This window comes from Puntigrus tetrazona, chromosome 25 (assembly GCF_018831695.1).
Source record: "Puntigrus tetrazona isolate hp1 chromosome 25, ASM1883169v1, whole genome shotgun sequence".
In the NCBI taxonomy this organism is placed as follows: Eukaryota; Metazoa; Chordata; class Actinopteri; order Cypriniformes; family Cyprinidae; genus Puntigrus; species Puntigrus tetrazona.
In genome coordinates this window covers 11,330,768-11,343,106 of record NC_056723.1, presented here as the reverse complement: position 1 = coordinate 11,343,106, position 12,339 = coordinate 11,330,768, and the positions used below count along the sequence as shown (strand labels likewise).

At 36.9% G+C, this 12,339-nt stretch overlaps 3 protein-coding genes across 6 annotated transcripts in view; 1 reads left to right on the top strand and 2 right to left on the bottom strand.

The window, feature by feature from the left end:
- Positions 1-246: 246 nt before the first annotated feature.
- idh3a (isocitrate dehydrogenase (NAD(+)) 3 catalytic subunit alpha) lies at positions 247-7,375 on the bottom strand. Its single transcript, XM_043228232.1, has 11 exons — positions 7,243-7,375; positions 5,501-5,563; positions 4,527-4,610; positions 4,238-4,352; positions 3,965-4,152; positions 2,098-2,231; positions 1,876-1,978; positions 1,206-1,270; positions 1,028-1,112; positions 780-932; positions 247-694 (listed from the first exon to the last, which is right to left on the bottom strand). The coding sequence occupies exons 1-11, from the start codon at positions 7,267-7,269 to the stop codon at positions 611-613; spliced, it is 1,101 nt and encodes a 366-aa protein (XP_043084167.1). The 5' UTR covers positions 7,270-7,375; the 3' UTR covers positions 247-610.
- The window catches only part of cib2 (calcium and integrin binding family member 2), a 26,973-nt gene continuing 21,431 nt past the window's right edge, over positions 6,798-12,339 (top strand). The window contains exons 1-2 of one of the 3 annotated variants that reach the window (XM_043228236.1): positions 6,798-6,993; positions 8,068-8,128. In XM_043228236.1, coding sequence (XP_043084171.1) covers positions 6,941-6,993; positions 8,068-8,128 — 114 coding nt within the window. In that variant the 5' untranslated portion in view covers positions 6,798-6,940. Of the gene's footprint in view, positions 6,994-7,651; positions 8,129-12,339 lie in introns of those variants that run through there. The other 2 variants (XM_043228239.1, XM_043228235.1) reach the window with 2 other exon arrangements.
- The window catches only part of lrrc61 (leucine rich repeat containing 61), a 4,951-nt gene continuing 741 nt past the window's right edge, over positions 8,130-12,339 (bottom strand). The window contains exons 2-9 of one of the 2 annotated variants that reach the window (XM_043228233.1): positions 11,422-11,517; positions 11,201-11,347; positions 10,523-10,583; positions 10,354-10,439; positions 10,203-10,268; positions 10,025-10,093; positions 9,001-9,126; positions 8,130-8,902 (exon numbers count right to left, since the gene is read on the bottom strand). In XM_043228233.1, the coding sequence (XP_043084168.1) occupies positions 8,796-8,902; positions 9,001-9,126; positions 10,025-10,093; positions 10,203-10,268; positions 10,354-10,439; positions 10,523-10,583; positions 11,201-11,347; positions 11,422-11,517 (758 nt within the window). In that variant the 3' untranslated portion in view covers positions 8,130-8,795. The remainder of the gene's footprint in view (positions 8,903-9,000; positions 9,127-10,024; positions 10,094-10,202; positions 10,269-10,353; positions 10,440-10,522; positions 10,584-11,200; positions 11,348-11,421; positions 11,518-12,339) is intronic. The other variant, XM_043228234.1, reaches the window with a different exon arrangement.

The following is a 12,339-nucleotide window of genomic DNA, read 5'->3' as shown; positions in this document are numbered from 1 at the left end:
ATAAAGACATGGGTTGTCTTGTCCATAAAAATAGACGTATATATTCCATCCACAGTCATGTCTTGATAGTACAGTCATTTCACAATTGACACAGCAAAGGTCAAGAACTGTTTGAATTATATTAATTGTTAACCATAATGTAAAGTTCATAGCTGAAGTAAAAGCTTTAGCATAAAAAAGTGAAACATATATATTCACTTTAATGGATTTACCACACTCTGAAGCAAAACAAAAAGAAAAAAAATATAAATTGAAAATACCCTTTATGTATTTAGGCCCTTACAATTTGGACAAGATTATTCCTGTCATATGACAGAATGGCAAATTGTCAAAACACATCAAACCAGAGAAAGTGTCCAGTCAATAAATACAGTTTATCTTAGATTATGTAGTTCCTTTTTGACAGATTAAAACAGCTCACAAATACAGTCACTGAAGAACAAGAATTTAAGACAGTGCTTTGCGGTTCTGGAGAAACGAAAATGCAGACACTTAGTAGAATTGTGCGCAGATATCAGAATGATACGAAGATTAATTTCTTTTTTTTTTTTTTTTTTTTTGACTGTGAGTTCTTTAGGCATCAGATCCAAACATAGACACTAGAAAATCCTCAATCCATGTCCTGCACTCTTCGGCAGATATCAGCTGTGAACTCTGAGCACTTAGAGTTTCCACCGAGGTCTTTGGTCAGAACCTGAAATATTAGATGGGTAAAAGACATAAAAATAAGTTCTGCCTTGACGATAGAAGCTAAATTCATATTCAATGACTGATCCTACCTTTTTTTCGCGTATGGTGTCGAAGCAGGCGGTCTCAATCTTTTTAGCGTGCCCATGCAGTCCCATGTGGCGCAGCATCATGACAGCACTCAGCAAAAGGGCAGTGGGGTTCGCCAGGTCTTTGCCTGCGATGTCGGGGGCGGTTCCGTGTACCTGACACATTAAAAAAAATGCATTATGGTATATGCAATTTGATCAATCGCTCCATTGTAAAGCTACTGCATCAGCCTCAAGAGTTCAATACATACTGATTCAAATATGGCGACACCATTGGCTCCGATGTTCCCGCTGGGAGTGACTCCAAGACCCCCAATCAATCCGGCACACAGATCACTGAAACCCAAATCAAAGCCTGGTGAGACTTGCACTTTGTAGATAAATCATATCACATATATTATCATTATACGATGCTTCATACAGTCTCACCTCAAGATGTCGCCATAAAGATTAGGCATGACCAGTACGTCAAACTGAGAAGGGTCTTGCACCATCTAGTGGATAAATCACAACAAAGTATTGTAAAGACTGTATAAAAGTAAAATGCTGACCATACTGAGCAGGTATTCTTAAGGCGTTATAATGAATACAATTTAGAATGCGTTATAACATCACAATTATAAAAACAATTATAATATTTACTTATATGTGCTACTCTATAATGAACTATATCATATCTTCACAGTTTAAGATCTGTATCTTACAACATCTTGCGAGTGATTAGGTGCTGAGTGTTATTGTCCTGTGAGGCTACTATTGAGACTTATGTGAGCTAGCTAATACTGAAGAAAAATGCTATGTTTATTATATAAACCTATTAGTAGATTAGGTATGAACACAGTGCACAAGATTTCTGTGTTTCCATATTAGCAGTATAAGGCTAAACTGTAACTATATTCACATGCAGTAATTGTTAACTACATATATAATGTATATGTAATAAGCAATGTATTAAATAGATGACCTTTTATGAAAAGTGTCTAATTTAAAGGTTAAATAAGCTAAAATGAATTTAAAATGGATCTATAAAGCCATAAATAGCGCTAATAAAGTGAACGAATTACACAGATGAACAGTGATGTAGTTCTCGCAAACATACATTAAGACAGACTGTATCCAGATACATCTCGGTGAATTTGACATCCTTGAAATTCTCAGCAACCTCTCTGCACTTCCTCAGGAACAGACCGTCAGACATTCGCCTAGAAGACATGGCTGAAATTAGCATCTTTGTGATTAGATCCAACAAACCATTTGTTAGCGGTAAAAACCTGTTATGCAGAAATTCTTCACAGCTACAGAGTTAGTGTGTTTTTCTCACATGATGTTGGCTTTGTGAACGGCTGTGACACTGGCTCTTTGGTTGTTCCTGGCGTACTCGAATGCATACTCCGCGATGCGCCTGCTGGCCTCCTCTGTGATCAGTTTAATACTCTGCACAACTCCATCCACAATCTAGTACAAAATAGCACAAATATAACGGAGATAACCAGATATTGACCAAACCATGTTTAGGTTTCAAAAAACAGGGTCAGGTTAGCTCATACAACAAGGGCAGGATATAATATAATGACTGTTGTACAAACTCAGACTTAAGTTTGCACAGCAAGTTTCACATGGTGGACTTGATCTAACTTTAAGACAGCATAAAGAAATAGTTCACCCAACAATGATAATTCTGTCATTAATTACTCACCCTCGTTCCAAACCAGTAAGAGCGCCGTTTAACTTCAGAACGAAAACGGAGATATTTTTGATGAGATCTGACCCTCCATAGGCAGCAACACAACTGACACGTTCAAGACCCAGAATGATCGTAAAGATGATGATAGTGACATTTAAACGAAGCTGTGGAAATACTTTTTGTGTTTAAAAAAACAAACAACAACTAAAGAATGAAGTCATTATTTTTGTTTTATTTGTGCACAAAAAGTAGCTTCATTAAAATCATAGCTTCATAAAATGAAGGTTGAACCACTGAGGTCGCATGGATTATTTTACCGATGTCTTTGCTTCCTTTCTGGGACTTCAATGTGTCCGTAGCATCACTGTCCATCTGAAGATGAACGAAGCTCTTACGGGTTTAGTACGACAGGAGGGTGAGTAATCTATGACAGAATTATCATTTTTGGGTGGACTTGGCCTTTAATGCTTCATGTACAGAAACACATCACGTACATTACCACAAAAACACTGGGGTCTGAAACATTTTTTTTTAATGTCCACAAAAATTTGAGAAAAGTGAAATTATTTTAAATTTACACCACTGTTCAAATGTTTGGAGTCGGTATGATTTCTTTAAGTGTATTTTGTAAGTCGTCTCTCACAAAGAATACATTTATTTGGTCAAAATCACAGTAAAAATCATAATACTGTGAAATATTAATACAACAGCTTCTATTTTAATGCATTTATTCCTGTGATGCAAAGTTGAAAATCCAGCATCACTACTCCAGTCTTCAGTGTTGCATGAACCTTCAGAAATTATTCAAATATATTGATTTGCTGATAAATCTCAATTATACATGCCTTTGCTGTTTCGATCAATTTAATGCATCCTTGCTGAATTTAGCATTAAATCACCATCAAAAAAATCTCACTGACCCCAAACTCTTAAACTCTAGTGTACAAGTTCATAGCGTGAACGGACAAAGGGAAGATGGCATGAATGGAACATGACGACCCGAAGGTCATTTCACATAACGCTTAGACACACTATGGACTAGGACCAGAGACAACTGATTTACAGCAGCCAAGTGGCACCTACCTAAAGAATAAACAGCACTGAAATATGAGCTGTGCCACTGAATTCCCGCTAGCGCTGCATGAGAAACTGGTTAAGACAGCATTAGATGACAATAGCACGACCTTTGACATTTGTGAAGGAGCCAATCAGCTGCCGAGGGCTCCGAAAGTCAAACGTCATCCTATTGTGCTACACTGGAACTAAAGGTCTGAGCGCAAAGAAAGAATGCGAACCCCTTAAATCCTGGTGTCACACTAACATAAAAACTGCTAAACTAGTTATTAATGATGTCCAATGAAAAAGTACATCTTTATAAAATCAGAACAACTTTGATGACCATACGATGTAGAAATCCATTCAATTCAATGGGTTCACATACTTTTTTCCCCTTCAAATGGAGATCTCTGAAATGGAAATCAAAAGAATAAGCACTTATACGTACCAGATGTTCAATCCCACTGTACTCTCCTTCTGTGTTTTCTCGGATGGTGACCAGATCCACATCGGTGTAAGGCGTCTTATAGCCCTCGATGGACACACAAGGACGCACATTAGCGTACAGGTCAAAGGTCTTCCTTAGCAGCAGGTTCATGGACGGGTGTCCAGCAGCAATTGGTGTTTTCAACGGTCCTGAAATATAATTCAAATTTGAACATGTGAGCTTCAGACATACTATGAAAATCTGCCTGATGCGAGACGCAGTCAGAAAATTGACCTTTTAATCCAATTTTGTTTTTGTCCATGGACTCTTTGGCCTCAGGAGGGATCATCCACCTGCCTCCAGGACCTTTGATGGCCGTAACATTTCTCTCTTCCCATTGAATAGGGGCCTGGTTAAGAAAAAAAAGATCACAACTTAGATTTAAAAATGCACAAGAGGGTGAAAAACATACATAAAAGTGGCTCAATTTTAAGCCTGACACGTGCAGAAAGAGTGGATAACGCACTTGTTGAAACTTGCAGCCTATGCTGCATTCCCGAAGAGTAAAATGACAGACACTTACCTTAGCCGCTTCAAATATCTTCATTACAGCAGTGGAGATCTCTGGACCGATTCCATCTCCAGGAATTAACGTTACAGTTTGAATCTGTCAGAATAAAGCATGGAAAACTAAGACTTAAAAGTTTTTTAAAAATCTTTTAATTCTGTCATCATTTATTGAATTTTGAGGAAGTAGAAAGTAACCAGGCTGTTCTTCATCACCATTGACTTCCATAGTAGGAAAAAAAGTACTATGCAAGTCAATGGTGACCCAAAGCAGCCTGGTTACAAACTTTCTACAAAATACCTTCCTTTGGGTTCGGCAGAATGAAGAGATTCATACAGGTTTACAACTATTTGACTACTAGACTAAATTATGTAAACTATTCATTTAATCTGGAAATTGATCCCAAGCATCACTTTCCTGAGGCTGTCTACATAAAGTTAAGGCGAGGAACTTCAGTACAAGAAGGTCATGAAGTCTGAACACCGCTGTCTGCTTTAACTAAAGTCTCCAGAATAGCAAGAACAACAAAGACGTCCATTTGTTTTTGTTTGAGTAGGTCTGACTCATTTTGCTTTTACTAGTGCCAAAAAACCAACGCCTTCAAGTCAACCATCTTGACTGAAGTTACTACTCAACTTGCGCAACTACATAGTTTCCGCAGGCAGCAAAATAAATGCTTTTAAGAATGATTTTTTGATTGAAGCTTAATATCCAAGGCTGAGTATTAAGCTCTTCCAGGTACTTGCCTTTCGGGCAAATAAAACTGACCTTTTATGTAGAAAAACCCATTATCCTAAAATCTGTAACATTAAAATTAGTGCTGTTTTCTCTACATATACATACATACATATACATACATACACATTATGACAGCAAGTGTCATCTTCCATATATATTGTAATAATTCCATTACTACAGTTTTCTTTAGCATCAACAAAAATGTTAGTTGAGTAGAGTTATAACTTTGTAGCGTCGCGGTCTGAACTTACCCCTCTGGAGAAAGTTCTGGGCTGTGGACTCTGAGTCTTTATGGCTCCCATTACGCGGGACACCTGCCGAAACAATTTCCAAAGGTGCAAACAGATCAATAACACCGGAAGACAAATTTAAGCTGACACACAAAGACAAAGCCCAAACCGTTTATTAAAATGCAAGCAAATAAACATGCTTTTAAAAAGCGTTTAATGTGACAGTTAACTGCAAATAAGGCAACAACAAGCATGTAAAAGGTGATTTACTCCAGGGATCGTCCTGCGGTCAAAAGATTAAACAAATGCAAAGCAATTAGATGCGATTAAATGCAAATGATTAAATAGGTAAGGATTATCCCTGGTGTAAAACGAGGGGTGTAGCTTCAAACAAAAAAGTGGAGTTTAAATAAGCCTAGACGCTTAAGGCTACGGTCATGTGGTCACTAAAGGTCACACACAAGATGGATGTTTTGAAACAAAGCCCTCAAAGATGACAGCAGATCTGATGGGGACATTACTACTTCTACTACTTCAAAAAGCAATGTGTACAGTGAGAGCGGCTCCATAAAGCAAGATATGTGGCCTAAAATATTATTATTTAAAAAATTTTAAATTCACAAATGACACTTAATGTACGAGTGTCACCTCAATAGACAGCAAAATATCCAATAATACCCAAACTTTTGAAACCCAGCACATCTTTGTCTTTTCAACCCGAAAAGTGCTTTAACGGGTTTTAACCTCATTTACTCATGCATCAGTTTCGCTGAAATCTTTTATTATTTTCCTTTTCTCCTATATTTCCCCCCCAGTGACACTCACACATTTCATCCCAGTCTTTAATTGTCCAAAAGCGTTCGGGGGCCATTACGTGGAAATCATTCATAAATATATGACCCCCTCCCATTTCATCCTTCCAATACTAGTAAGATAAATCAAAACCACTTCATAAACCAGAGATTACATGTAAAACAGTCTCAAGGACACAAAAGGCTCTCCTGCATCTTCTAATGTCTTATCACTTATTTCCCCCTCTTTCCAAAAGATCACTCAGTCCATAATTTAAATTTAGTCTGGACATCATCCAGCGCGTCGAGGTGACCTTCATCCACCGGACTGGTTGGTTAGCTGGTGTTCACGGTTCTCCTTTCAAACCCAAATCAGCCGATTCACTGAGCTCATTTCGCAACTCTATTTGACCCTGTCTGTTTTAATGTCCATGTCAGATTTGCCATCTTTAATAACTCTAAAAGGCGCCGCGCGCTAAAGCTAACCGAGACGCGCGCCTTACTTCCGGAGTCCCGCTCGCGTCATTTATCCGCACGCCGCATCTCTCGAGAAGTTTTAAGAGCTGGAAAAAAACAAGAACGTCGTTGTAACTTCCACAAGCTGCCCTCACACCGTCCTCTTTGCGCTTACGTGCTATCTTGGGGGGGTATTAAGCGGGGCACTGCGTGGATGGCGATGGGGACTGCAGAGGTTGAACATCTGCGGCGTGATTCATTCACGAGGTGAACTAACTTCATTTATACTTGTCAAAAGACTAGTAGATGAGTCGACCGAGGGCTGTTAAATGTGTCAAACGCGCAAGTGCCGGTGTGAAGGGCATGCAGTACAGGGCCGCCGTGGCATCTCTGTTGCAACGCAGCGTTTTCAGCGCAAGCTAAGTACATACTCGCATTCATACTATACGGTCATATTTGGCAAAACACTGCGCAGACCGCTGTGATCTGATGTTTGTCGTGTAGCGCAGTCCTTACCGTTGACCTCCACGCGTTTCCAGCCATCCTGTGCTAACCGTGTTCTGGCGACTACTGAGTGAACGCAGCTATCCGGTGTCTCATCATTTACTATGAGCATCTGGGGTTGCCAGATTGTAACGGCACGACTAGGAAGCTAAGCGTTGCGTTAAGGCAGAGCAGCAATCGTTTTCACGGACCTCTCATATATATATATATATATATATATATATATATATATATATATATATATATATATATATATATATATATATATATATATATATATATATATATATATAATATGTGTGTGTGTGTAGCGCGCTATTTATTTATTTATTTATATATATATATATATATATATATATATATTATTAAAATTATTTCAAAATATATTTTTACGAGAAAAAAAATAATGATGCAAATTTAGAAGATGCAGGTGTAGGTTTTTTATTTAACATGTTACAACTTAGATTAGCCTTTTATCAACATGCGAGATTCCAAAGAGGGGGGATTTGAAAAGAAGAACTTGGCAACTGCCAGCCCACTTCTCTGCATTCGGCTGAGCGCTGCACTTCCCCTACAGCACGGGATGCCAAAGTACATTTTCGACGAAAATACTCCTTTGTGCGATACGACTTAACCCTCTCAACTTCAAAATTAAATTTTTGCTTTCAAGAGGTGGGTAAATTGTTTATGTGTTACTTGTATCGACTACTAGACCGATTCATGTAAAGACCAGAAGATGGAGTTGTTTTTCTTGAATGAGTTCAGAACAATATTTTATACTTTACTCGTGCAACATCAGGTATACTCACTCAAAACTGAAATTCTTACCCAATTCAGGTCATTCTGCCTGCTGCATTCAATGGAAGAAAGGATATCTTTCTATTGGAGCAACACGTGGGTGAGTAAACAAGGACAAAATGTTTATTTAATAGGAATCGTCTGGCATGAATGTACTTTATCCAACAAAATGTAAATACAAAGATGGAAAGCCGATCATGTATCATACAATTTAGATGTATTCTGAAACAAACAGGCTGATTGAGCGAATAAAAAGAAACAATATAGTATGAAACAAGCGATTTAAAAATCATCCACGTTAGGCGTACAATAAAAAGGCAAAAAGCATTCACCAAAAATTGTAAACAAGAAGAGCAACATGGGAAAGCTTCAGAAGTGGTTGAAAAACAATACTAGTGCTTTACCGTTATGAAATATACAAATAGCAGCATTTTAAGCGTAATTTAAAGCATAACGTTAAATACAGCATTGTGTTAGGAGTGCAAAGAGGAATTGTCTTGATTGTGAACATCCTGAGACAGTGATCAAATCGGATTAGGGCTAACTACAGCATCGGTCTCTCTAAACGGTGGGAAATCAGAAAGAGCTCAAGCGTAGTTGCAAAAAAACTGAAACCCTCACACTGCAGGCAACACGGAGCATGTCGGATTTCTGGCACCGGCGATGCATCAAGCTTATGGACTTTAAGAAAGACATAGAAAAAGCTGCGGGAGAAAGAAACGTATGCATTCTTATGGAAACGCAATGAGGTCGAGAAATTCCCGGATTTAAACGGCATACTGCTTTGGTTGGCTCTTGAGGCTGATGGTCCGTTCGTTTTGCGAGATCACGTGGGCTGCCCGACCGTTCAGCAGCCTGCACTCGTGAAGGACATCTGTTGAGATGATTACCAAAAAGGAGGCTAAATCAGGGCTTTGGAAATGTGACCGAAAGAAAGCGCTTTTGATTAATGAAGATGATTTTAGTCCATACCGCTGAATTGTTTGTAGGCTTCGTCAACTATGGCATTGTTTGATCTCTTTATCTCCCAAAAACCGTCATCCACCCAAGGTTTGGTCTCTGGCAACTCAGACAGTTGGCCGTTTTTATACATGCCTGCTGCAAAAAATAAGTTAGTTAGTAATAAATAAATTTAAAAAAGCATTTAAATAATATGTCACTGATAAAATATATTACCTAATAAGACAATAGCTTTTAAATATTAAATTAAAATAACTTTATCTGTTAATATATTTTAAAACGCATTCCTGTAACGCTAAGCAGTCTTCGACGTCACATGATTCAAGAAATATTTCTTATTATTATCAAAATTACCTCCGTTAAAAAGTGTTTTTATGTTTTTGTGGAAACTGCAGTCAATTTTTTAGTATTACGGATAGAAACGTCAAAACAACGCATTTATCTGAAATAAAACAGCTTGTAACAACGTAAAAATCGGACTTTTAATCCATGTAATGCATCTTAAATAAAAGCAAATTACTGATAATTAAACTGTTGAATGGAAGTATATTTTTAGAGCTGTCAAAATCAACATGCAGTAGTAAATCAAACATAATGTTCGTATCATTAAACTTGTTTTTTAGCAACAGTATTGTACAGAAAATTGCATGGTAGACTATAATATAATTGCATATATTTTTTTTCTCTTAAAATTTAGTGCCATCAAACGATTAATTGCATCTGACATAAAAGTTTTTGTTTACACAATATTTGTGTGTGTGTGTGTATATATATTGTGTGTGTGTGTGTGTGTGTATATATATATATATATATATATATATATACACACACGTTTATGTTCATATAATTAATATGTAATTAATATTATATATAATATACAGCATTTTTCCTAAATATATGCATGCATGTGTATTTATATATACATAATAAATATATACAGCACGCAAACATATATTACATAAACCAAAAATTTTATTTGGGATGCAATTAATCATGATTATTCATTTGACAGCACTACTTAAAATCTAGCAAATACCTTTAATAGTATCATCAATATCTTTGCATAGTTGGTATAAGTCACTTCCACGTCCCACCACCCTTTCGCCTGAAATGCAACGTTAAACGAGAACATTTAAAACAGTTATAACACGTATAGCATTTCACGCACAACTGCAAATGAAATGTGATTAGCAAAATACTACGTAAAAACTCACCATCCAACACTTTCATGTTTGGGAAAATTTCAAGAATAAGAGTCCGGTATGAAGAATTCTTGCAGACTGCAGCAAAATAAATAAGTCTTAAGGACTAGTTTTAGATCTCCAAAAACACTTCATTAAAAAAAACCCCCAGAAAACCACTAACCTGGATTGGTATAATTGTAAGTGTTGTCCTTCAGTCTGATGCTCTCCAGCTTCTTTAAAGACTTCATCGCATGAAGATTTTCCACACTGTAGGTGCAATGCAACATGTGTGACGTAAAAAAGGTGGACAGACATGCAGATGAACGCGAGCGGCTACAAAGACTGCTTACCTCGGTATCACATTGCCAGCAACATTCAAACTCTGTAAACTTTCACAGCTGGAAAGAGGCTCTGAGAAGAAACGCGTTCATGTTCAACTCCGAAAGCCAGATATAATATCACAGATTTTTTTAAAGATATGCAATCACATTAAAGGAATAGTTAATGTACAAATGTAAATTGGAAATGTAAACTGGAACACAAACTGGAACACTGACCGATGGTACCTCTGCAGTGAATGGGTGCCGTCGGAATGAGAGTCCAAACAGCTGATAAAAACATCACAGTAATCCACACCAGTCCATTAGTTGACATCTCGGAAAGCTTCTGTAGTCCTCCATCCGTAATATTGCTTTCTCTTGTAAAAAACAACAGTTCCAAACAACCATGTTTTCGGATTTTGATATTAGAGGACAACAACAAAAGGACTTTTTCACTGGAGAAAGCGTCCTTATGCATATTTTATGGACTCATATTCTGGATAGGTAAAGGTAGCTGATGGACTGGAGACATCTGGATGTTTTTATTATCCGTTTAGACTCTCATTCTGATGGCGCCCATTCACTGCAGAGCATCTGGTGAGCGAGTGATGCAGTACTATATTTCTCGAAATTAGCTTCGTGAGCCACGGGCGAGAAAACTTGTGCAAATGTCCTTTTTTGTTACAACTGCATCGATGCAGCCATTACCTAAATTCGAGATCCTGTTGGCTGACAAGTTAAGAACGAGAAGTCTTCGTAGAGGTGAAAGAGGCCCCAGATTTGTGATGTTATTTCCAGAGAGGTCCAGCCTCTCCAGGTTTACGCACTCTCCTATACATCCAAGATCGTAAATTCCTGCAAAAACACACGCATTTTTGTGCATTTGTGGAATGTTTTCTGCAGACAGTAAAATATTAGCATGGTCTTACCTAAATTCCTAAGCTTAAGAAACATGATGGACTCCAAATCGAACTCCCCGGTGCGGGACTTCAGAAGCACAGTGGTGATCTTTGCGCACTCCGTTTCTGGAATACGAGGAGAATGAGCGCCATTACACTTCCTGCGGCTGAGGGGAGATTATAAACGCAGCTCTCCGTGCTGCCAAAGGTTCAAACGGTGATTAGAGTTTTAATCTTGCTTTACGCGTGACCTCTCAAAGACCGTATTACAGCTGCAGATCTCCTCTAGGGTATAATCAAACATTTTTATCGCTCTATTAAACAACATCTCTGCGTCCGTCCATAATTAGTTGTTTTGGTCTCGTTTTTGTTTTACTTTAATAAAGTGAAGTAAATTTACTTACTAAATAAACTACCTAATTAATGCAGATTGCATTTTAAATGTAGATAAATTTAGATTAAATTTATAATGCTTTTACAGATTATTATTAATGCAATATATATATATATATATATATATATATATATATATATATATTTTATTATTATTATATATAATATAATTATTATTTATTTATTATTATTTTTAAAGATTCTAAATTGTATTAGATTAAACATTATATACCTTATTTATGAATCATTTGGTATATTTAGGTAACCTCTAATTTAAAAGAAACAAAAAAAACATGTCCTTAAACTTTTGTGAAAACATTGCAGGGATGAACATGACTATTTAATGTTAAATGTAAAATTGTTTGTGTATGTGTGTGTTAATTGAAATAAAGCTGAATCATCATTATAAATGAAATTCAGAATATTAATAATACCATAACAGTATATAAACAATAATAAAGCAATGTTAAGGGAGTTGTTTCTTAATCTGCTCTTCTAAAAAAGTCAAGAATCATAAAACTCGCTGAATTACGATAAAGACAATGACAACTCGCA